This window comes from Hyperolius riggenbachi, chromosome 2 (genome assembly GCF_040937935.1).
Source record: "Hyperolius riggenbachi isolate aHypRig1 chromosome 2, aHypRig1.pri, whole genome shotgun sequence".
Taxonomy (NCBI): domain Eukaryota; kingdom Metazoa; phylum Chordata; class Amphibia; order Anura; family Hyperoliidae; genus Hyperolius; species Hyperolius riggenbachi.
Window position 1 is genome coordinate 462061076 of NC_090647.1, and position 25262 is coordinate 462086337.

At 45.0% G+C, this 25262-nt stretch overlaps 1 protein-coding gene across 2 annotated transcripts in view; it reads right to left on the minus strand.

Moving 5' to 3' along the window:
- ERAL1 (Era like 12S mitochondrial rRNA chaperone 1) overlaps positions 1–24503 on the minus strand; it is a 42371-nt gene extending 17868 nt beyond the window's left edge. For both annotated transcript variants that reach the window (XR_011026439.1, XM_068270139.1), the window contains exons 1-8: positions 24373–24503; positions 20676–20840; positions 20266–20393; positions 18076–18153; positions 17815–17861; positions 15758–15819; positions 8151–8263; positions 2116–2442 (exon numbers count right to left, since the gene is read on the minus strand). Coding sequence is in view for 1 of the 2 variants with exons in the window: in XM_068270139.1 (XP_068126240.1) it covers positions 2116–2442; positions 8151–8263; positions 15758–15819; positions 17815–17861; positions 18076–18153; positions 20266–20393; positions 20676–20840; positions 24373–24448 (996 nt within the window). In the remaining variant the exon portion in view is untranslated. The remainder of the gene's footprint in view (positions 1–2115; positions 2443–8150; positions 8264–15757; positions 15820–17814; positions 17862–18075; positions 18154–20265; positions 20394–20675; positions 20841–24372) is intronic.
- Positions 24504–25262: the final 759 nt, after the last annotated feature.

Consider the following 25262-nt stretch of genomic DNA (forward strand, 5'->3'; position numbering starts at 1 on the left):
GAATACTTTTGCAAACCATTGTGCGTGTGTGTCTGTCTGTCTGTCTGTCTGTCTATCTAATTTTTATTTTTTTTTGTATAAAAATAGGTTTCACTGACTTTACGGCCTTCCACTGAGACTACCAATGTATATTTTATAATAAAATGGAAAAAGCAGGTCGGGTGCAGGTCTGAAAAATTATACCCGTGCAGGCCTCTACTCTGTATTTTAACCTCCCTAGCGGTATTGACTGTTATACACGTCCAATCAAAACATACTGTGAACAGTATCGACGTACATACACATCAATACTCTCCTGCACTGTATATTAGACCCTTGTTTGACACATTTTGGTCCTCCTCCTAATGGTTACTGTTTTTGTCACAATTTTTGTGCTGCTTGGAACTCTGTTGTACATTTTGTTAGTGTATCCATGTTCCCCTTGCCGTCTTATTGTGCTTTGTAAAGCGCTGCGGAATATGTTGGCGCTATATAAATAAAAAATAATAATAAGTTACGGGAAAAAAAATAAGAAGGATATGATAATTGGATCAATTGTGCACAGAAATCCTGGGGAAATTGAATGCCAGGGAGGTTAAATGATGAAACAGAGCAGAGCTGATGAACCTTTGAACTTCCTGGCAGAAATCCTTAACCACTTGAGGACTGCAGTGTTAAACCCCCCTAAAGACCAGGCCTTTTTATTGTTAATTGGCCACTGCTGCTTTAAGGCCAAGCTGCAGGGCCACACAACACAGCACACACGTGATTCCCCCCCCCCCTTTTCTCCCCACCAACAGAGCTCTCTGTTGGTGGGGTCTGATCGCTCCACAGTTGTTTTTTTTAATAAATATTTATTTTATTTTTAATAAATTTTGCTGTTTTTAAATTTATATTCCCCTGCTCCCTCCCTCTCTCCCCCGCCAGCCAATCAGGGTGATCAGCTGTCATAGGCTTCAGCCTATGACAGCCGATCACTCCCCAGTCTCAGGAGGGGACAGCCGTGTCACACGGCTGTCCCCAGTACAGCTCTGCTGCCGATCGCAGCGCTGTACATGTAAATAGACGGCGATCACGCCGTCTAACAGTCTCCCGAGCGGCGATTGCTGCTCGGAGACTGAAGAGGGGGCGGAGCTCCGCCCCCTGAGCAGGAGATGCGTGCGATCTCCTGCAAAATGCAGCCCCACGACTTGACGCCAATTGGCGTTAGGCGGTCCTGGGGATGCTGCCGCGACCACGCACATTGGCGTGGGGCGGTCTTTAAGTAGTTAAACAAGAACCAGTGAGAGACAGGTTGAGATAAGTGCTTCAGAAAATAAATTCCTACTGCGACTGCACTGGAGCTGGAAAGGTAAATATTGACCATGCCGGTGTTCAGAGGCTGCTAGCACTGGATCCAGGAGGGTGAAGAGGATGGGGGGGAAGCCTCATTAGGATCCAGAGGCTTCCCCCTGCCGAGGCAAGTACCTCCCAGGGGCTGTTTTCTTACAGATTTTCTTTAAACCTGCAGTCTACAATATACGTAATATTCTAATTTTCTGAGATACTGAATTTTCTTCTTCATTAGTTGTAAGCCCCGATTTCCAAAATGAACAGAAACAAAAACAATTGAAATGTATTACTCTATGTATAATGAATCTGTACAATATAGGAGTTTCACTTCTTGAATTAAATTACTTATTATTCAATTATGGTACACAGATGAAAATACTTTACCTCCGCCCTCCTTCCTTGCAGAGTCACGAGCGAGCGTTGAGTCGGTTAAAACTCACCTGATTGCCGATTCCAGCGTTGCATCTCCATGGCCACAGGGCATCACGTGACATGGCGTCAGGACGTGCCGGCATATTGCACGCTGGTAGCTAGCATGTAAGACGCTGGCAGGTCCTGACAGCATGTCACGTGATTCCCTGTGGCCATGGAAGCGTGATGCTGGAATCGGAAATAAGGTGAGTTTTAACCCACTCTTATTACCCTTATTACCCGCTCGTGATTCTGCAGGGAAGAGGGAGGAGAGGAATCCGGCGCAGGCTGGATGCAACCCGCAGGCCGTAGTTTGCCCAGCGATGTTCTAAGTTACTGAGATTTGTACAGGTGTGTATTTTTTTTATCCATTCATAAATAATCAGTCTTTACCTTTAGCGTCTCCACTTCTTCTCCATTTATGGCAGAAAGCATAAACACCTCATGAAAATGAGGCCACCCAGCCATATTCTTCACATCTAGGGGTGCTGACCTCCCCTCAGCAGTAAGGTCTGCAGACACATCTGAGGTGACATCTGGCAAGCAGGAGCTCTCCTGGATCCGCTCGCCATCTTCCTTCAGTGAGGTGGCATCAGCGGTTTTACTTTTATGTGCAGATTTTACTAAAGGCTTTACCTTAGCTCTTTTGCCCTTCACTACACCGTCAGTCAGTTTATGTATTGTGTCCAATAATGAGCCTTTATCCCTTAACAAGTCAACCTAAAACAAGAAAAGGCAGCATTAAATATTGCATGACAACTATAGAGCACACTAGATCTGTTCACTCACTCCAAGCAGGCAAATTGCTGGCAACTTTAAAAAGCAAAAATAAAAACTCCACCTTCATTAACCTCCCTGGCGGTAAGCCCGACCTACACTCGGGCTAGCCGCCGGAGAGGATCACATGGCCCCCGGAGAATTTTTTTAAAATAAAATTTGATTTATAGGCTTAAGCTAGCACTTGGCTAGCTAACTATGTCTTCCAAGTCCCTCCGCTCTCCCCCGCTGCCATTACACGTACCCCCCAGGGATCCCGCGATGGCGCAGCCTCCCAATCAGCTCCAGGCTTCGCTATGGGGAGGATCGGGACTGCGCATGACGTCATGTCCGATCATCGCCATAGCGACGACTGAAGCCAAATGGTGAAGCTGCGGCTCTCGCGGGATTGCGGACTGGTAAATATTATAGTTAGCTAGCGAAGTGCTAGTTTAAGCATTTAAATCAAATTTTATTTTAAAAAAATGCTACCGCAGACGCAGCCTCAAACTGCCTACCGCCAGGGAGGTTAAACAGATCTAAAACATACAAACTCCAAATATTTGACACTTAGACAAGACAAATAACATTTACATTGTGCTTTTCTCCTGGCGGACTCAAAGCCCTTGAACTGCAGCCACTAGGGCGTGCTCAGTAGGCAGTAGCAGTGTTAGGGAGTCTAGCACAAGGACTCCTTACTGAAAAGGTACTGGCTTACTGAACAGGAAAAGCCGAGATTTGAACTCTGGTCTCCTGTGTCAGGGCTGGTGCACACCATGCACACCAAGAGCGCTTTTCAAATTGCCAGCGCTTTGGAAAGTGCTTGGCTACTGAAACCCTATGAGGGTGTTCCCACAGCAGCATTGTGATTGTTCTAAAATCGCAAACGCGCTGCGTGTAGTATTTTTTGGTGTGACTCAGCTTATTCATTAAAACAAAAAATCGCTATCGCAAATCGCTAAGTGCCAGCAATCAGGGGCATAACTAGAAATTACTGGGCACCCTGCAAAACTTTGGATGGGTCCCCCTCCCTCTCCTCGCTTTCTGCACAGGTAAACTAAGAAATCATGTTATTTAATTGGCTAGTGCACTCTTGAATGTGTTTCCGCCATGCAGATAAAAACAGACAGCAGTTAAGCAATGCAGGCATTTTCTTTATCAATTACATTAGCTTCTGTGATAAAACGTGCATGTTTTCACACATACAGACACACATGGTGTGCAGAAAACGACAGACGAGTGTGCTCCCAGCCTCAGCTTATTACACTGACTCTGTCCATCTCTGATGGAGCAGAACTGGCTCTGTGTGCAGACTTCTCCAGCATCACTACAGTAATGCACTTGGTAGGGCACTTGGGTAGGGCACGAGAGGTTGGGGCTGGGTGTTGTACACAAGAGCCTGCTGCACACTGAATAGGGGCTGTACACAAATCTTTGTCTGCAAAACTTTGAAGGATTCCTCATCAGTGGCTGAGCAGATGCAGTCTTTAGAAGAAATGTGCAGATTGCAGAAAGCTTTTTCTCTCCGCGCTCTTAGTGGTCAGTCTCTCAGGACAGGGAAAAGAAACTTCTTCACCCACTGGGCTCTCTGTGGCTTCTGGGCCCCCCAAGCAGCTGCATCCTTTGCAGGGTCTATTGTTACGCCCCTGCTAGCAATTGCAATAGCGATTTTGGTGTGTACTAGCCCTCAGAAGCAGAGCCTTTAAAGTGGATCTCCAGCCCACAAGTTAAACACAGCACAGCAACCTTATGGTAATAGAAAGTTATAGGTATCTGCGCTGCCTTGTCCCTCGAAGCTGTCCCAAAGACCCCACATCACCCGACTTCAGGCGTGTGACCTCGCCTCCCCGAAGTAAAAAAAAACCTGTCAAGATGTTTACTGGCGTAAACATCTTGGCGTTTTTCTCCGGGTAGGCAGGGTTACGCGCTGGAAGTTGGCCATTCGGGACGGCTTAGAGGGATAAGGCAGCGCAGGTACCCATAAAACTTTCTTTGACAGGAAGGCCGACGGATTTTAGCTTAGAGGCTGGACAACCGCCATAACCATTACACTATCCAACCACAACTTAATTTATTAAAAAAATGACTATTTTAGCATGGGGCCAAATAAGATTTGAGAACTGCCAGATGTAGCCAGAGTGACTATATACAATTTAGGTACAGAATGAAGGACCCCTTAAGCTTGTGCCATTTTTAGAGATGTCAGTGAGGTGCTAATAATCCCATCCTCAAATTTTATGCAAATTATATGCAGATTGGAAATGAGCCAATCAAATGCACTTCCTGCCAATTTTGACAGGCTGAATGCCAAGTTGCATACAATTTGCATTACAATTGTGTGCAGCTCAGAATTTTTTTTTTACAACTCATTGACCATCTCTTGTATTTTACTCTCTGCTTTGCTCAAAGTCTGCACAAGGCAGAAAGTAAAACTGCTTGCACTGTCTTTAGGTTTACTAAGACTTTCATCACTGTGGGGAATGAAGCAACACATATTAGGGATGCAGTACACCTTCAGTCACCCACACACTATGGCTCTACCTGGATGGCATTATGTGACTGTAGAGCAGCACTGTGATCATGTGAGCAGATCGGCAAACAATAGCGATCAATATAGCTATGTTCCTGCTTTGTTACAAATGAAAACTGTTGCAATGGATTAGGGTTCAGTCAAGGTACATACAGATGTTTTTTTGACTTGCCTGAGAGTATCCTTTTACACTTGGTGCGGGGAGGCCGAAAAGTCGCACCGCACATTATAGCCGCAGTGCGATGCAAGCAAGAAAAAAAGTGAACATGGAACTTCCAGGATTACAATGAAAGTCGCACGATAACGCAATGCAGCGTCTAAGATACACTTCCGTCGCATTGCATCGCATGCAGGGTGTCATGTTCCATTGCCTGCAATGGCCGTTGCGACAAGCTGGGGTGGGAGACAGTACCGCGATGCAATGCACTGCACCAGTTTAAAAAGGACCCTAAAACACTATGTATGGCAAATAATTCCTAATTTGTCCTCAGTCAGTCAATCTAATTACAGGTAGTCCCCGGTTTACGGATGCCAGACATACGAACGACCCAATCCCGTCGCAATGACATTTCCGCGTCGGGGAAGTTTGAAGAAGCTTCAAACTTCCGCTGAGTGCTGGCGCATGTCCCCGCAGCAGTGTTGGACTCACCTCCGAACAAAGTCCAGCGCCGTCTGTCCTCCGCTCTCAGTCTCCTGCTCCATAGAGTACGAGGCTATATGGAGCAGGAGAGCGTAGGACAGACAGCGTTGGACTCTAGCTGGGTGAGTCCATAGGCAGAGAGCAAGGGGACAAAGCGGTGCATAGGAAAGGGTGGGGGGGTAGAGTCGTGGCAAACAGTACAGAGGCACAATGTGTAAAATCGGAGGCAGGGTTGTGACAAAGGCAACAATCCAAAAGGGGGGTACAAATGGAGGCACAGGGGTACAAGCAGAGGCACATGGGGTACAAAAGGCATAGGGGGTACAAACAGAGGTGGGGACATAAGCACAGAGGGGAAGACAAACTTGTACAGAGAGTACAGGGGCACTGAAGGGGACAAACAGGCATAGAGGGAGACACTGGAGGCAAAGCGGACAGAGATAGCACAGCGTTCCGACTTAAGAACGGATTCAGGTTAAGAACGAACCTACAGTCCCCATCACGTTCGTTAACCGAGGACTACCTGTACAGTACAATCCCTTTATAGGAAACGCCGAGGGACCAGGAAAAGTAGTTTACAATGTCAGAATTGTTCTTACATTGTATATTTATACAGATGCCTTTGTTGGGACTGGAGGATTAAAGGACAAGTGAAGTGAGAAGAATACGGAGGTTGCCATATTCATTTCCTTTTTAGCAATACCAGTTGCCCCACACACTGCTGATCCTCTGCTTCTAATACTTTTAGCCATAGACCCCGAGCAAACATATGCAGATCACGCGTTTGATATTGTCCGATCTGACAAGATTATCTGCATGCTCAATTCTGGTGTTATTCAAACGCTACTGCAGCCAAATAGACCAGCAGGGCTGCCAGGCAACTGGTATTGTTTAACCACTCCAGCCTTCAGCCGGTTTTCACCTCAAGGTGCGTACACACGCACTACCAACGGCGACGGGTCCGCCGGACCCTCCAGCTGGGCAGTTTTGTAGCCGATATTAGCACGTGTGCACACGCTCTCGGCGGACTGATAAGGCTGTTTCTGAACAAATTGTGCACAGGGGATCGTTCAGAAACAGCCTTATCAGTCCGCCGACAGTAGTAGTGCGTGGTACGCTACTACCGGTACACTACTGGTAGTGCGTGTGTACGCACCTTTATGCATCCGAGCAATTTTCACCTCCCATTCATTTGTCAATAACTTTATCACTACTTATCACAATGAATTGATCTATATCTTGTTTTTTTTCTGCCACCAATTAGGCTTTCTTTTGGTGGTACATTTTGCTAAGAATTACTTTTTTCTAAATGCATATTAATGGAAATATTAAGAAAAAAAAATTGAAAAAATTATTTCTCAGTTTTTGGCCATGATGGCTTTAAAATAATACATGCTACCATAATTAAAACCTATATATTTTATTTGTCCCGGTTATTACACCATTTAAATTATGTACCTATCACAATGTATGGCGCCAATATTTTATTTGGAAATAAAGGTGCATTTTTTTCAGTTTTGCATCGATCACCATTTACAAGGCTTCAGCCTATCACAGCGGACCACTTCCCTGTGTCCCAGGGAGGCAGCCGTGTCACCAGCGCTGCTGCAGATCGCAGCGCTGTACTACCCTAAGAGATGGTGAGTCTCCCGAGCGGCGATCGGAGACTGAAGGCAGAGCAGAGCTCCGCCTTCCAAGCAGGAGATGCGCACGCAGCCTGTGCGCGATCTCCTGCTAGCCCCTTAGAGAGCCGTTCACGTCAATCAGCGTGAAGCGGTCCTGCCGCACTGCTGACGCCAATTTGCGTGGAGCAGTCAGCAAGTAGTTAAAGCAGAACTGAATAGTTAAAAAAACAGCATGTTTCACTTACCTGGGGCTTCTGCCAGTCCCTTGCAGCCTTCCTGTCCCTCCACGATCCTCTATTCTCCCGCTACCAGCTAGTTTCGGTCGACGCGGCAACTGCGCCTGTGCGACCAGGGCCACGGGTATCTATCTTCGCATTCCCGCCCACAATAGCGTCCTTCGCTACTAGCGCAGAAAGACATTGTGGGCTGGTATGCGAAGAAAGATACATGTGGCTTGGGGCGTGCAGGCACAGTTGCCATTGACTTACAAGTCGATGGTATGACCGAACCGACACTTGTCAGCCGTGGGAGAACGAAGGATCGTGGAGGGCCGGCATGGGACAGGAATGCTGCAAGGAGCTGGCAGAGGGCCCAGGTATTTTTTTACACCATACAGCTCCGCTTTTAGCCTTTCAAATAAGATTGGCCAATCACTGATTAATTGTACTATGAGGGTTTACCTATACAATTGGTTCATAGTATTCAAAATTTGTAGGCCCTCATATGTGTATGTACCCTTCTCAACACCAGAAATCATGAAGAAAATATGCTCAGGTGTCCTCCATCACAATAAAAACACTTCAGATATGCAGTGAAGCAGCACATCATCTGAGGGTGATGGTGCAGAACACTGCAATGTTCCTGTGCTTGGACCTACCTTGTTCAGCACAAGGATGCTGGGGGTCGTTGCGTACTTTGACAAACACTTGAGGACTTCCCAATGCAAAGAGCTTCGCATCCACCTCTCTGAAACGTCTACCAACACCAACACTGCAAGATAAAGCGCCACACTGATGACATACAGCTATTATATAGATACCTGCACACATTGGGACTGAAAAATAAAGAGCAAAGCAAATTCAAAATGGAGCAAAAAGTGAACCATTTTCCTACAGCAACCAAATGCATCATTGTTTCATTTAAAAAATGAAGCCTGGTTGATTACTCTAAGCAACCATTTCAAGCAAAGCCTGAAGCGCAAAAATAAAAATTATGATATAATGAATTGTATGTGTAGTACGGATAATGAATAGAACATTAGTAGCAAAGAAAAGTCTCACTTTATTTTATATTGGGTTTTTTTTCAGGGCTGTGGAGTCGGTACAAAAATCATCTGACGCCGACGTTTATGAAACCACTGACTCCGACCCAGCGTACCCAAAATTGCTCTGACTCCACACAGGGCTGTGGAGTGGGATTCGGAGTCGAGGAGTCGGGGCAATTTTGGGCACCCGGAGTCGTGATTTCATAAACTGAGGAGTCGGATGATTTTTGTACAAAATCCACAGCCCTGTTAAGTATTAGACTAAGGAGTCAGAGCCATTTTGGGTACCCGGAGTTGGAGTCGTGGTTTCAGAAACTGAGGAGTCGGAGTTGGAAGATTTTTGTACAGACTCCACAGCCCTGTTTGTTTTGTTTTATAACATTGCTTAATTATGTCACAGTTGCAGTTTTATAAACACTGTTATTTAAGCTATAAAGCAAAGCATAAATAATGACCCTATGAACTGTCCTGCAGTAAAACCTTATCTAAATCTGTCTCTCGCTGTTTGGCTGTTGTGCTTCAGAAAACGGGACGGTATTTGTGGGTTGAATAGCTCAGAGAAGCCAATTGCATAGATAACTGAAGTTTTTTTTTTTTTTTACACTTCCTGTACTGGAAAACAATTTTATATTTGTTAGCTGTACTACACATATATTTCACTATCTCATTAGCTTATAAAAGGGGGTAATAGCTGCCACGAAAAAAAACCAAAAACCACAGAGACAAAGGGAGCCCAAATGGTGCCGTATGTCACACTCGATAGATACTCACAAAGGGAGGTTGCAATTGGGCTACCAACCACTGCAGGTAGGTGGAGATCAATAAACCCAACTTCACTCGGGAGTCCCGGTGAGCTAGAAATAGTCGCACCTTTCAAGGGAAAAACTGTCCTAGGGAGCCGTAGACGAGGCCCAAGGGTATCCCCTACCCAGAGACAAGGGGGGTATTAAATGCACAAAAAGGATGAAAAAGGGCCCAAACGATGATAAAATGAATTAAAATCTATAAAATAAATAAGGTTTGAGATGGCTTACCTCAATGAAGACACATTCATACACAAATGAATAATCTTTAAAGGACAACTGCAGCAAAAGGGCTATGGAGGCTGCCATATTTATTTCCTTATAAGCAATACCAGTTGCCTGGTTAGCCTACTGATCGTTTGCCTCTAATACTTTTAGCCATAGCCCCTGAACAAGCATGCAGAAGATCAGGTGTTCTGACAAAATCAGCTGCATGCTTGTTTCAGGTGTGATTCAGACACTACTGCAGCCAAATAGATCAGCAGTGCTGCCAGGCAACTGGCATTGTTTAAAAGGAAATAATTATGGCAGCCCCATATTCTTCTCACTTCAGTTGTCCTTTAATAGCACTGGTAATGCGTTTCGTAGGTCTCCGCCCACTTCCTCAGGCCAAATCAAGTGCCACGCCATGTTCAGAGCCAGAAATAGAGCGCTTATTTCTGGCTCTGAACATAGCGTGGCACTTGATTTGGCCTGAGGAAGTGGGCAGACCCACGAAACGCATTGCCAGTGCTATTAAAGATTATTCATTTATATTGAGGTACACCACCCTCAAACCTTATTTTATAGATTTTAATTCATTTTATTATCATTTTGTGAGCCTTTTTATCCTGTATGTGCATCTCATAAGTTTATTTGCGCATCAGGTTTGCTTTAATGTTTGAGCTTTATTTGCATACTAGAATGCAGTAAATTGAGGATACCCACTTTCAAGGTATATTTTTCTGGCTTTAGCACCAAACACTATATTTATATCTTGCTGTATGTTGGTATGCAGCACCGCCCTTCCAATGACATCAAGTATAGGATGATTAGCTATGGGTCCTTCTTCTCCCAGTGCACTCTGAGAAACCTGGTGTTTTTTCTATTCAGCACAGAGCACCCAACACCCAACCATTCCCCAGGGATGCACCTGACAGGACTAAAGATTTTGCCCCAGTGATGAATTTCAGATTTTAAATCAGGGTGAGGAATAATTTTACAATGGGCAAACAAAGCCTAAATTTATAAATGAATATTGTAAAAAAAAAAAAAAAAAAAAAAAGCAATTTTATTAATTAGGTTATTTTCACACGAGTTCCTCTTTAAAAAGGGACCCGGAGCTAAAATGGGCAAATTTTAGCCCCTCGTAGCCGGTGAGGACCCTTGGCGTCCTGGCTCCCTCCGTTCTGCCCCCGCTGGCTCCGTTACAGCGGAGACTTTAGGCCAAAGTCGTGCACAACTGCACATGTGATGCCCCTCCCCGTAAGTGTTTTGCGCATGCGTGGTTCATTTATTCGAGGACCGCGTGTGCGCAGAGCGGTTACAGCAACGGGCATGTGGAGGGGCCAAGCATGCACAGTTGTGCATGACTTTGGCTTAATTCACCGTTCTAACAGAGCCACAGGGGACAGAAAAGAGGGAGCCCAGATTATGCTGAGGGGCCTCACTGACTATGAGGGGCTGGAGGAAGCCCCAGGTAAGTTCATTTGCCCATTATAGGGTCCTCCTCAGGGTCCCTTTAAAGGATTCAATGTACAAACAGAGAACAGGTATACAAAATGCCCCAAAGTCGGTGAAGTGGGAGCACACTTTGCAGAATTGCATGCGTTTTCCAGAGGAGTGCACTTCTGAAAAACACATGCGATTTCTGTGGAAAGTGCTCCTAGCGTTCTATGCCTAGCTTCAAGAGAAGCTATACTAGGGGGAATACAGCCACTGCTAGAGGTTATCTGCTTAGCTGATGCACAGATCTTTGGTCTTCAGTCTTGTTTGCAGCAAGCATTAGCCAGCTGTGTCAGAACACCTGACCTGAATACTGGTGCTGCTGGGTCAGTGATTCACAATAGATTAGAGGCAGGCAAACAGCGTTTTCTGAAGCAATGGCACCTTCCACATCTCTTACTTCAGATATCCTCCCAGCAGTCTCTGGGGCAGGATGGGGAGATGCAGCTCAGCAGCATAAACACAGCCAGATGCTGCAGCTTATGATTGCGGTAATGTACCGGCTCAAGGAGAAGTGAGCACTTCACTGAGCACTCATGTGTATCCAGCTATTCAGCTAAATTACTCTTTCAAAATACACATTTTAAAGAGCTCTCAGCAGACTTCAGAACACGGGTCAAGCTGCCCATTCTCATTCCCTGCGTGTATGGACTGCATTGACCTTAAAGTGACCTGAACTAAAAACTTTCCTTTCCTTGATCTCATCTGTACCACGTTCTGCATACCTAAGTGACACTGTACCATGAATAAAAAGTGTCACTTAACGTAACTGGCCAGAGCTGTGGAACAGGTTGTCTCTGACATGAGGCCGGACATCTTGCAAATCTGAAAACATTTCCTGCATCTGACTCTAAAGACATACCTCCCAACTTTTTGAGACAAGTAAGAGGGACACTTTAACCACTTCCCTACCCTGGTCAATGCAGACTACATGTACATTTGAGGAGAAAATGCTGTCACATTATGTGTATTTAAAAAAAAAAAAAAACTGCCAGTTTGTGTGTGTATTTTGAAATAAACTATGCCAGTTTACGAGTATGGGAGGGGGGCACACACTGTGCCAGTTTGTGTATTACGAAATAAACGGCGGCAGGTATTTTTTCTTGGGGAAGGGGGGGGGGGGGGGGGGGGGGGGGGGACTGTGCCAGTTTGTGTATTTTAAAATAACTGTGGCAGATTATGAGTATTTGGGGGGAGACTGCCAGTTTGTGTGTATTTGAGGGGAAAATGCTGCCAGAGGTGTATTTTTTTGGAGGGGGTAGCTGTCAGATTATGTGTATTATATCCGACCACTGGTACTGCAGGAACCCTATTTATTGCAGTCGGCATTCCCCCATGTAGTCTGAAAAAAGTTTGGCCCTCCATGCGAATAAAGTTGGGACAACACTGATCTTAAGCCCCATCTACACTATTCGATTCTTTGTACGATTCGATGATTCTATTTCCGATCAGATTAAATCCGACATGTCCGATCGGGATGCCATTCGATACAATTCCATTTGCCATCGTTTTGCAATGGCAAATCGAATTGAATCCTGATCGGACATGCCGGATTTAATCGAGAATCATATCGTGTAGATTGGGCTTGATGGTACAAAGAGCAAAATCTGGAAGATATCAAATCCTTTAGCTGATCTACCACATAGTTAAATAGTGTATGGGTACCTTAACTTACTGAAGATAAAGGGAACCTGAAACAAGAGGTATATGAAGACTGCCACACGCACTTCATTTTAACTGGTTTGGGACTGCATGTAGTTTAAACTACCCAACACTCATGGCTGCCTAAGCCTGATGCAACATAGTTTTTAATGCCACCCAATCCCGTGCACAGGACGCTATAGCGCATCTCACCGACACTGAACGTGGCACACCAAAACGTGGTCAGGAGCAGTTTTAATTGGCTCCGGACCACAGTGATCAGGAGTAGAGATGATCAATGACATGCAAATTATTCTGAAATTATGCAAATGTATCCAGTTTGAAAATGGATCAATCAATTTAAACCCAGATTTAAAATGATTGGTCCATATTCAAGCTGCATATATTTGCATAAACATTTGCATAGATTAGCAACAACTTAGAAGAATTTACACTTTGATCATCCCTAATCAGGAAGTGTAAGAAGAAAAGGCTCTGGTCCTTAAAGAGGAACTCCAGTGAAAATGATGTAATAAAGTGCTTCCTGTTTAAAATAATAATGTATAAATGATTTAGTTAGTCTTTGCCCATTGTTAAGTCTTTACTCTCCCTGATTTATATTCTGACATTTATCACATGGTGACATTTTTACTGCTGGCAGGTGATGTCAGTGAAAGGAGATGCTGCTTTTTTGTTTTTGCAGTTGGAAACGGCTGTTATTTCCCACAATGCAATACGGTTCACAGTCAGGAAACTCTCAGGACCATGCTCCTTACATCACACTGTGGGAGGGATTTCACCACAATATCAGCAGAGCCCCCTGATGATCAGTTTGATAAAAAGGAAAAAAAATGTCTTATGGGAAAGGGGGCATCAGCGACTGATTGGGATGAAGTTCAATTCTTGGTTACGGTTTCTCTTTAAAGGGAACAGAGCCATTGGTAAGAAAGCAGTTACCAGTTGCCAGGTAGTCCTGATGATTAATATGGCTGCACTAGTGTCTGAATCACACACCTGAATCAAGCACGTAACAAATCATCAGATTTTTGTCAGAAACATCTGATCTGCATGCTTGTCCAGGGTCTATGGCTAAAAGTATTAGAGGACCAGGCAATCTGCATTGTTTAAAAGAAAATAAATATGTCTGCCTCCATTTCCCTCTCAATTCACATGTCCTTTAAACACGCAGTGTTCCCCAACCCTGTCCTCATGGCCCACCAACAGTGCATGTTTTGTGGAAAGCCACAGAGGAAGTTAAAGCGGACCCAAACCAAACATTTTTTTAATTAAAAATATTTAGTTGCACCACTCTGACACATACAAAGATAAATAAACACTCCTTCAAGCCTATGAGCATTTCAGTGCATGCTTTTCACCCCTCTCTTTTCATAGCTAGGGTTATACAGGTGGCAGCCATTAGCAATTCCTCCATTACCGGACACCATCTACTCCACCAGTTTGCCGGAAAAATCCCGGCAATTTGAAAGGAAGGGAGGGGTTCCTCCAATAAATGTAAAATATTTTATATTTGTCATCATGCAGCTGAAAAAAGGCTGCTATTTATTATAATTTAGAAAATAGATTATTTTTCTGAAATCTTGTATTTTTAATTTGGGTCCACTTTAATCAGCTCTGCTGAGACACTAATTACCTCACCTGTGATTGTGTGTGGTTTCCTGCATAACATGTACTGTTGGTGGGCCTTGAGGACAGGGTTGGGGAACTCTGCTTTAAAAGGACATCCGAGGTGAAAATAAATTAATGAGATCATCAATTGTATCTGTCCTCCTCCTAAAAATGACTTTTTAGTTATTCCACAGTTTTATTTTATATTTAAACCTACGTTTTAGGTTTTTACTGTTTCATGGCCTTTTTTCAGTGACACATTCATTAAAGTATGCCAGAGCTAATCTATGAACTATTGATGTTTTTAAATCTCTTCCCTCCTCACAGAAGCCATTTACTGCCAGGAAAGAGTTTTATGGCTGCAATTCCTTATCAGTGTGGGTTAAGCTATAGTCCAATCCCTTCCCGACCCAGACGGAAACGGTCACTTGAATACCTGATTTTTGCACTCTTTTAGGCAGAGAAAGTAAATAAAAAAAAAAAAAAAAAAAAAAAAAAAAGACAAAACAAAACAAAACACAGCATAGTTATTAGCGTCCTTTGCACTGTACATACACATGTCTACCTCATCCTGTCATCTCAGATTTCCTTTAACTTCCCTGACCCAAACATTTTAAAGCAGCAGCGAAAGGATACTAGTACAGTGATCTGGGGATCCATATTTTACAATATTAAAAAAAAAGGATCTAATAATCTAATATTCCCACCTGACCACAGGAAAGCCAGTACTGTACTGTCCATTTCTGTGGCTGGAAAAAAACTGAATAAAACCCATTCTATCAGCTTAGAATCCACATTATATATGACAGCCTGTCTATAGAATACACACTGCCTCACATTAGCGTATTTTTTGAATCCGCTGAATGAATCTTCATTTATGAAAAACATCCCTGAAATATAGCTTAGGTGCACTGGTGCAGATAATATGTGTTTACCATCCACATTCCTGATGCATATCTGATAAGAGCCTCCACACAGTGCAGCTGTAGTGCTTGATTTTATGCAGTACTAGCCAGAAAAAAGCTCAAGATTCCAGCTGAAGTAACTGTCACAGGAAGAGAATATGAGGAGGAGAATATAGGCACTCATTTATGATTTCATTTGCAATTCTAAACTGGCTCTGGCAGACACTTGCTGAACAGGCGGCTCCGTTTAAAGCCAGCCTCACTTCAGAGTACCTCAGGGGTATTCCAGCCCACTGCTACGATGTGTACCGGCAGATACTCCATTAATCTTCACACTTTATATTCTCGGGCTATGTACACAGCGCTCTCTGCTACACAGACAGCGATAGGCTCCTGTTCTACATCTGCTGCGCACCAGTAAGAACAGGTTTCCTGCCCCGGGAGATGAGGCGGTGTATCTGCTTATAGAGCTCTCACTGAGCGGATGCTTCCTCAGTGACCTGCTTACAGCTTATGGAGAGTGTGAATAGAATGTGCTTACCTACGTCGGAAAACTTCACTGATTCCCAGGGGTCCTGCTGAAGGGATTTCTCCAGGTTATGCCTGCAAAGTGAATGACAATGCGGTACTTTCAACTTACAGAGCTACTTACGGCACGATGTAAAAATTTAAGTTGACCTCAACTCAAGCACAGGACAGAAGGAAAACACAGATTATTCCACCATGTATGTATTGAGAGCATTAACTGTCTGCTTCCATAAAAGCAGGAAGTAGACACACTGCACGGTGGCGTAGTGGTTATCGCTGTCGCCTTGCAACGATGAGTCCTCGGTTCGAATCCCAGCCAGGTTAACATCTGCAAGGAGTTTGTATGTTCTCCATGTGTCTGTGTGTGTTTCCTCCGGGTACTCCGGTTTTCTCCCACATACAGATAAGTTAATTGGCTTTCCTCTAAATTGGCCCTAGACTACGATACATACACTACACAATACATACATATGTCGGCGCTATATAAATACTAAATCATAATAAAGAAATATTTATAGCAGGATTTCTATCACCTGCAACAAATTAATGTTTTTCTGTAAATATTATTATGCTGTTGCTTATCTTTTAGAGCACAAAGGAAGTTTTAAGCTCAGGTCCACTTTAAGGACTGCTGAGTGATCACATTATTGGTTTAAAAAAACAAAACAAAAAAAAAAACAAGATGATCTACTTACCTGTGGCTTCCTCCAGCCCCTGGCAGCAGCTCCGCTCCCGTGTCCCAGGGTTCCCTGCGTTGCAGAGGTCTTCTGCGCCTGCTCGCTGTCCCGTTGTCGGGAGCGTTCCATGCAGGTGCAGTATTTTTGCACTTGCACAGAACGTTCCAGGCTACATGAGCACGGCAGCAAGCAGGCACAGAAGATGCCAACCTTGCCGGCATCTGCAACGGAGGGGTCCCTGGGCCACCGACAGGGAGTGGAGCTGCGGCAAGGGACAGAATATATATCGGAAGATGCACTTTTTCTCCCCCAAAAGTGGGGTGAAAAAGTCTATGCGGCTTATATTCTGAATACACATAATCGGGGGGCGTGGTCTGGCCGCTCAAAGTAATAGCCGCAGAGTAGATCTTTTAAGCTCCCTGGAAGCACACACACCCTGTGGCATGCTACATCCAGCTCATCTCAATCGCACAATGCTGACTAATGCTAATTGCTCTCTGGCAAGGATTGGTGCTCATCTGACCATGTAACACTAGTGCTTATTGGAAAAGTGTTCTAAGCTGTCTGTAAGCACGCTCATCCTTGCTACATCCAGCTCCTTCTAGTCGCAAGATGTCCCTAGCAAGGATCGGCGCACATCCGGTCACATAACACCAGCGGAAGCCCTGATGGAAGAAGGATCATGTCTTCCTGCAGCTGACACCAGGAAGCGAAGACCACAGCACGCCGGACTACAGGCTAGCTATCCTGTGTGTGGAGGAGTCGGAGATACGCGCACCAGCAGTCGCAGCAGACATCGCTGAACACCTGCTACCCTTAAGAATTGGTGATAGTTGCGAGAGCCCACACGAGCTTTGTACAGGAGACAATTTGGTCATCTGGCTGAGAGCACATAGGCATTGCGATTCCGAGCAGGAGACCATTTTGCTGGCATTGTGATCTGATTGTTGTGGAGATCTGCCTCTCTATTTTAAGATGGAGTGGTGGGACTCATTTATAGATTTACATGCAATGAAGTTAAGAGAGTCTTGAAACGTCTGTTGCCATACAGTCTTTCGGACATCAGCAATATGTCACTGCAGCCATTAAGCTGTCCTATGAGGATTTATTATACCCTGGAGTGGCATGAATCATAGTGTCTATGTGCTCTGTGTGTATTTTGTTATGGTTTAGGCTACATACTCTTTCCTCCTTTGTAATTATGATTTTATAGGGCTGAACGGCAGACTGCGGGAGGATGGCGAGAGACTCGCACGTGCTTATGGAGCTCGAGGAAGCCCCGGGTAAGTATCAAATCTTTTTTAAATGCTATCTCTGGTTTCCTTTAAACTGATCACAAAGAAATAAAATAACCCTGGAGTTAACATAAGGCATTTTTTTAAAAGTAACTTACCTTTTTAATTTGATTGCATTGACCATACCCGGGGTGTCCAGGAGAATCTGGGTTAAAAACCGATAACCAATTATTAACATTTTTTCCGAAGAGTGAAACTTGGATATAGGCACTAGGCACAATTTACACATTTTATTCAAATCTTTGCAAAGACTGTGCAACTACCAACTTGCTGACATACACATGGCCGCTTAGATCCTAAACCATATACATTGTACTTTTCATTTCTATGAACACAAAGCATTGCTGCTGTGCACTTACCAGCTGTGCGTCGCCTTCTGTGACAACACCCTGTGCTTGGCAGCGAGTAGTGTGCACTTTACTGGAAACCGGAAACAGCTGGAGACAAGTGAGAGAAGTGTCAGAAAAGGCTGGACATGGTTTTAAACAGGCACTGTACTGAAAATAATTGAATGAATAAAACTGCTTTTATTTTAACAAGATTCCTTTGTAAATTATTTAGTTAGCGTTTGCCCTTTGTAAAATCTTTCCTCACCTCGATTTCCATTCTGAAATTTATCACAGGTGGCAACATTTTTACTGCCAACAGGTGCATCACTGGGGAATGTGTATTTACTGCTTGTTCTGAAGCCAGTAGGAATAACTGGTCTCCCAGAGTGCACTGAGAGGAGAATTCAGCGTAAACATTCTGGGCTGTGACATCATTGGGAGGGCATGGTTACATACCAATATATAGCAATATTTAGACATAGGAAATGTTTCTGATGCTGAAACCAGGATCATTAACGTAAAACTGGGTATCCTGAATAATTTACTACATTGCACTATATGTCACTACGGTGTGCCCTTAAAGCAGCCTGAGCACTGTATCTATAAAAATATTAAAAGTGAACCTACCCCCTAAGGGAGGTTTGATGGTGGCTTTGTGGTGGTATATAATAAAAGTCAAAGCTGTACACAGACAACTTTATGTATCTCCGAAATGTCACTAGAGTGGTTTTTAAGTAGTGGGCCGTCTGTAATTATCATTTACCACAATAGTATACCATCTCACCTGCTAGTACTGCGTGAGGCTGTGCAGTGCTAATGCAGCCTCCCTCACGCTCTGTCCATGGCAGCCCTCACACTGCAAATTGTTTCATCTGTGGTATAGCCTTTTACTGATGAGGGTTCAAGTTATAAAACAATGTAATAAGAAGCAAGAGGAGCATAAGACGCACTTAGATTTAGAGGACAAAAATCAGGGGAAAAAAAAAATTATATACCTAATCTGGTGTATCCATGTTGTAGGGGCATCTTTTTAATCATCTACCCCCAATTGCTATGTCCCCTTTGTACCTCATGTCCCTCCTCCCCACCATGTCCACCTTTGTCCTCTGTCCGAAATGTGACAAATGAAGTCGGAGGTAGGCCAGCTTAGTGGGATACTAAAATTACTGGGGATGCCCATGGAAGCTCTGCTCACTTCGCAGACATCCACAGACTGGAAACAGGACATGAGCATCTGTCATAATCCTTCCTCTCACTGCCTATGTTTCTGCTCTTTGCCACCCCTTTCTACAGAAATTCTGGGAACTTCAAGGGAATGTCCGAGGAAATGGAAGAGAGAAAAAAAAAAAAAAGCCAAAAGCTCCTTGCAGCCGTCCTGTGCCCTCGCCGCAGCTCCGGTGGCTCCAGTTCCCCTCCGGTGTAGATGCTGACCTCGCCAGGTCGGTAACTACTGCGCCTGCGCGAGAGCCATTCGGTGTCACGCTGATGTCATCTGGAGTGTTCTGCGCAGGCACAGAACTACTGCATCTGAGGGGACCCCCGAGCCAACGCTGGAAGCGGAGCTGCGGCGAGAGCACAGGACGTCTGCAAGGGGCTGGAGGAAGCCCCAGGTAAGATTATTTTTGTTTTACATTTCCTCAGATGTTTCCTTTCAGTCAATGTACATAGTTAAAGAGTCACATGGTTACATCTGATGGCTTCCGTTTTAAAAAGTGTACCTGTAATGAAAAAAACGTGCCGTATGGGGTACATACCTCAGGAGAAGGAAGCCTCTGGATCACAAAGAGGCTACCCTTGTCCTCTGCAGCACTATTCCAGCGCTGGGACCCCCGAAAACGAGCTTGTCAAATGTTGTCAGCAGCTCACGCAGGCATACTAGCACTGATCCACTTGACTTTCTTCAGAAAAAGACAGGCTGGATCAGGTCCACGCCACTGCCTGAGCAGCACTGTGCTAGTGCGCACGCAAGGAGGCCACAGTTCTGGGGTCCCAGTGCTGGAACTGGGCTGCAGAGGAGGATAAGGAAAGCCTCTTTACAGTCCAAAGGCTTCCCCCTCCCAAAGTATAAGAGTTTTCCATTTTAATAAGTCACTGGTTTATTTTAAGCAGCTTGCACTCATGAAATGGGGATTCAGTCCATCCACTTTGCCTTGTTTAATTTTGGGTTTACCTGGGCTTTAATTTTGGAAATAGGACTATGGTTAGCAATACACTGTATACCTTTCTGCCAAGAAGCTGGTTGGATAAGGTTGATTTTCCTGCATTTGGAGCTCCTATGATGGCAAGTTTTAGGACTCTGGGGTTCTCTGGCTGGTCTGCAGCCTGTGAAAGCAAACTCTCTTGATCAGCTGTGAAGACAAAAGAATGAAGAATGATAAGAAAAACTAAACTACATATATTAAACAGGGAACTCATTCTGGCTAATAGTAATGGGCAAAAGGTTTAAATAGGATCTAAAATTCACTCCATATACAATTTGCTGGTTTATGGTTTTGTGATCGTCATGATGGACTGCTAAACAGTATCAAGGGACAGCTTAGAGATGCTAGAATTTCACACAAGGTGATCATGAACAATCATTGCCAATAATGTAAATATATTGACATTCACAAAATACACGCAATGCTTACCTTTATTAAAGGAGACAGCCGGAGCCGGAGAGGCGAGGACGGCTTCAGCAGAGGATTGTCCGCCCACTCCAAGCAGACGCCCTATAGCAGAGTCCTTTGAATACTGGCATGCTGTAAATGTGGTAATCCTCTGAGGCTCGCACTTCTTTACAAGGATGACACGCGCTACAAGCAAAGTTGCAAACAGTGAGCGACAGCAAAAACATTCAATTATTACATTACGCTTTATAACCTCTCTGGCAGAGTTGCTCACAGTGAGGTTATTTGGGATCTATTTCAGCAGTAACTTTTAGGCCCCATTCACACTTAAAAGTGCAAAACTGCGGGAGTGATTTTTCTGCGATTTAACGAGGAAAAATCACTGGACACTGCAGCGATTTTTCTGCGATCGCGTTTAGCGGGAAATCGCCTGAAAATGGTGCAGGCTACACATTTGCGTTTGGCGATTTGTGTTAATCGCCATCGATTAACGCAAATCGCCCAAGTAAGAATGGGCCAATAGGGTATTATAGCACTAGCGCTTTAAAAAGCGCTAGAGTTTTGCTGAAATAAACGGCAAGACTCTCGTGTGAATGGGCCCTTAGGCTTGGTTCAGATGGTTGCTTGCACGTCGTATATGCCGGCTGCTTGCACATCATTTACTGCGACGTCCGTCTTCAAGCGCTGCCCATTCAAGTTGAATGCGCAGAACCTGTATCATAGTTTCCCACATTTTACCCAAACTGAGTTTTTAACCCTATTTTCACCATCTGAGCCAACCCCAGAAGCATGGGTCGTTTATAGCCCCACCGTTTACCCCTACAAGGGTGAAAAGCCCTGAAAATGCTTTTCTGCATGCTTATTAGTTTCCCCCCATGCCAAAAAATGGCTCAACCTGCTCCTGCAAAAGTTCTGGTGGCGTTAATTACTATTCCTCCTCCAGGTCGCCTTGGATAGTGGGGAAAGATGTAATTTTATTTATTTATTTGTTGTATTTATAAAGCGCCAACATATTACGCAGCGCTGGACATTAATTTAGGTTACAGACAATATTTAGGGGTGACAAACAGCAATATGACAATACAGGAATACAAGAAAACCAGATCACACAGCACAGTATGAGTACAAGGTAATGCTTAGTCAGTCACTGGATGGGAGCATGGAGTTAGGCAAGTTAGGTTCACTCAAATGCATAGCATGGGTGCACAGTAATAGAGGTGCATGATCAGGTAGGACACAAAAGGAGTGAGGACCCTGCCCAAAGGCTTACAATCTAGAGGGAGAGGTAGGGACACGAGAGGTAGGGGACCAGAGTTCGGCTGTGGGTTTAGAGCAATTGTGAGGGGTGGTAGGCAAGAGTGAAAAGGTGAGTTTTGAGGGCCTTCTTGAAGGTGTTGAAGGAGGGGGCTGCCCTAATGGGTGGAGGTAGGGAGTTCCATAGTGTCGGAGCGGCTCTTGAGAAGTCTTGGAGGCGTGCATGGGACTGGGTGATGCGGGGGGCGGTCAGGCGAAGTTCATTGGAGGAGCGGAGTGAGCGGCTTGGTGTGTATCTCTGAGTAAGATCAGAAATGTAGGTTGGACAGGTTTTGTGGATGGATTTGTAGGTCAGACACAATATCTTGAATCTGATTCTGGACTGGATAGGAAGCCAGTGGAGGGATTCACGGAGGGGAGCCGCCCTGGTGGAGCGATGGGAGGAGTGGATAATTCTGGCAGCCGCATTCATGATGGACTGCAGTGGGGCTATTCGGGTCTTAGGGAGTCCAGACAGAAGGGCATTGCAGTAGTCGAGGCGGGAAATTATGAGGGCATGGATGAGGAGTTTGGTGGTGGCAGGGGTCAGGAAAGGGCGAATCTTACAGATGTTACGAAGGTGGAAGTTGCAGGACTTTGTGAGGTTTTGGATGTGGGGAGTGAAGGAGAGTGCGGAGTCCAGGGTGACACCCAGACAGCGGGCTTGAGAGGTAGGGTGAATAGTAGTGTGGTTAACAGTGACCTGCACATCTGGGAGGTCCAGGGATGACCGGGGTGGGAAGATCATAAATTCCGTTTTGTCTAGATTTAGTTTTTGGAACCTAGTGGACATCCAGGAGGAGATGGCAGATAGGCAGGAGGAGACCTTGTCCATGGTAGTGGTGGATATGTCAGGGGTGTGGAGATAGATTTGGGTGTCATCTGCATACAGATGATAGTTAAAACCCATGGAGGAGATAACCTTGCCAATGGAGGGAGAACAGTAGAGGGCCAAGGACCGAGCCTTGGGGGACTCCCACTGAGAGGTGGTTGGGGGTGGACGAGGACTCATTGAAGGAGGTCGTGAAGGAGCGGTTGGAGAGGTAGGATGAAAGCCAGGTCAGGGCGAGATCGTGAATGCCCATGGATTGGAGGGACTGGAGGAGTAGGGGATGATCTACTGTATCAAAAGCTGCTGAAAGGTCAAGGAGGAGGAGAATGGTGTATTTACCTTCAGCTTTAGCTAAGGCAAGGTCATTGACCACTTTGGTGAGAGCCGTTTCGGTTGAGTGGGCAGGCCGAAATCCAGATTGCAGTGGGTCTAGTAGTGAGTTGGCATTGAGGTACTGGGTCAGGCGTTTGTGAACCAGACGCTCAAGGAGTTTTGAGGCAAAGGGGAGGAGGGAGATCGGGCGGTAGTTGGAGGGTAGCGAGGGGTCGAGGGAGGGTTTCTTGAGCAGAGGCAGTACAGTGGCCTGCTTGAAGTCTGAGGGGAAGGTGCCTGTGGATAGGGAGAGGTTAAACATGGTAGTGAGGACTGGGGCCAGATCCGTGAAGTGAGGCTGAAGTAGATCAGAAGGGATAGGGTCAAGGGGGGGGGTAGTGTAATTACAGTGTTTTTATCGTAATTTGTGCTCCGTCTTCTGACAGCGCCCAAATTACTCACTGAGCGCAGCTATAGCTATAATTCCTATTACGGCCTATGGTGGCACCAGCTGCGACAAACCTCCAGCGCTGTTTTTACAGAGCTCCCCTCATGTGTGTGTGTGTGTGTGTAGTTAGTAATTGCCCACCAGAGGAGGGTTCCATTTTTAACATTTCTTTTCAAGTCTAGGATTACAATCACTTTTTCTGATTCATTCTAACAGTTAAAAAAATCTGATTAATGCTCCACACACACAAACATTTTCCTCAATAATGAAAAAAAAAATTGATTGAGAACTAAGAAATTTGCTTGGGTGTATATATCACCGGCCAATTTTCATAAAAATTGTTCGGAAAATCCACCACTCCCCGTCGACATATTGAGAGAAAAAAAAAAAAAAGAACTACAATCAGATTTCTTGCTTGAATAAAAATAAAAGCTTTAAATTTTTCTGGAAATCCGATGGATTTTAACAAATTGCGGTAAATGTAGAGCTTTTATTGTATCATATGTGGCCACCTAGAGGGTAGTAACATGTTAGCTCATACTAGCATTCATGTATGCTACTATGACAATACATCCTAGTTTGTTGGAATAGGTGTTGGGGGGGGGGGTGGTTGGGGAATAGGCTATTAAAGTTTTCCCAGTTTGCTTTGCCATGAAGAGCTCACGATCAGAAGCTGCAATATACAACATACACGCCCTCCATCTTCTCATGCAGAAGATGAGTTATAGATACACGCTGACATGAGATGACAGCGGTCGCTGCATGGAGGGACACTTGTGCTCATGCTGCCCCCCTCCGAGGAGAAGACGTATCGACACACAGAGGACACCGACCTGCTCTCCTTCCCACCAGAGCCCGGCCACAGCAGCCCCCCGCTGTCCTCAGCACGGCACACCACATCGTCGCCATCCCACCGAGTCACATTACTTTCATGCCCGTTTGCATGGACGCCACCATATTGGAGTATGCTGTCGCGTTCGTTACGTCATTAGTAAGCGTCCTGGGATATTGTACGCCATGTTTAATACTGGCAAAACAGTTGTTGCTTTGTGATTTCAAGTAAATAAACGTCCAGGATAGGTTACTGTAGTAAACGTTTGTTCACTGTGTTAGGATTGATGATTAGAATGAGTAGAAAGCTAGCCATGCACGAGAATATAAAAGGAAAGCAGCTCTTCCTGCCTGCAAATTGATAATGTGGTGATTGGATCTTTATCACATGCTCCATTGATATCCCCTTCCCCATATTTGCCTTTCTGGGCACCTTTTTGGCAATGTGATCCACAGGGACATCAACAGTTCATAGGCTGCGCTGTCTAAAGGTGGCCATTTTCTAGCAAAAAAATCAAATTTTTAGCGAAAAATCGTTTGAGCGATCAGATAATTCTGATCAGAAGTAAAATCAGTCACTGTTAGAGATGTCGACGAACATCTCGCCCTGTACTACTTCCGGGTCACTATGACCCAGAGTAGTACGCCAGCGCTGGCCCGGCGGTGCGCGTCCTAGAGTGTGCTCCTTGTTGCCGGGCTCTTTCTGTTATGCGTATGTGCGTGACGTCATGAGTGACGTCACGTTCATGCGCAGAGAATGCCCGGCAACAGGCGCGCTATCAAAGACGTGCACCGCCGGGCCGGCGCAGGCGTACTACTCCGGGTGATAGCGAACCGGAAGTAGTACAGTGACTATAGAGATTCGCCCGCGAACGGTTTGGGCTATCTCTAG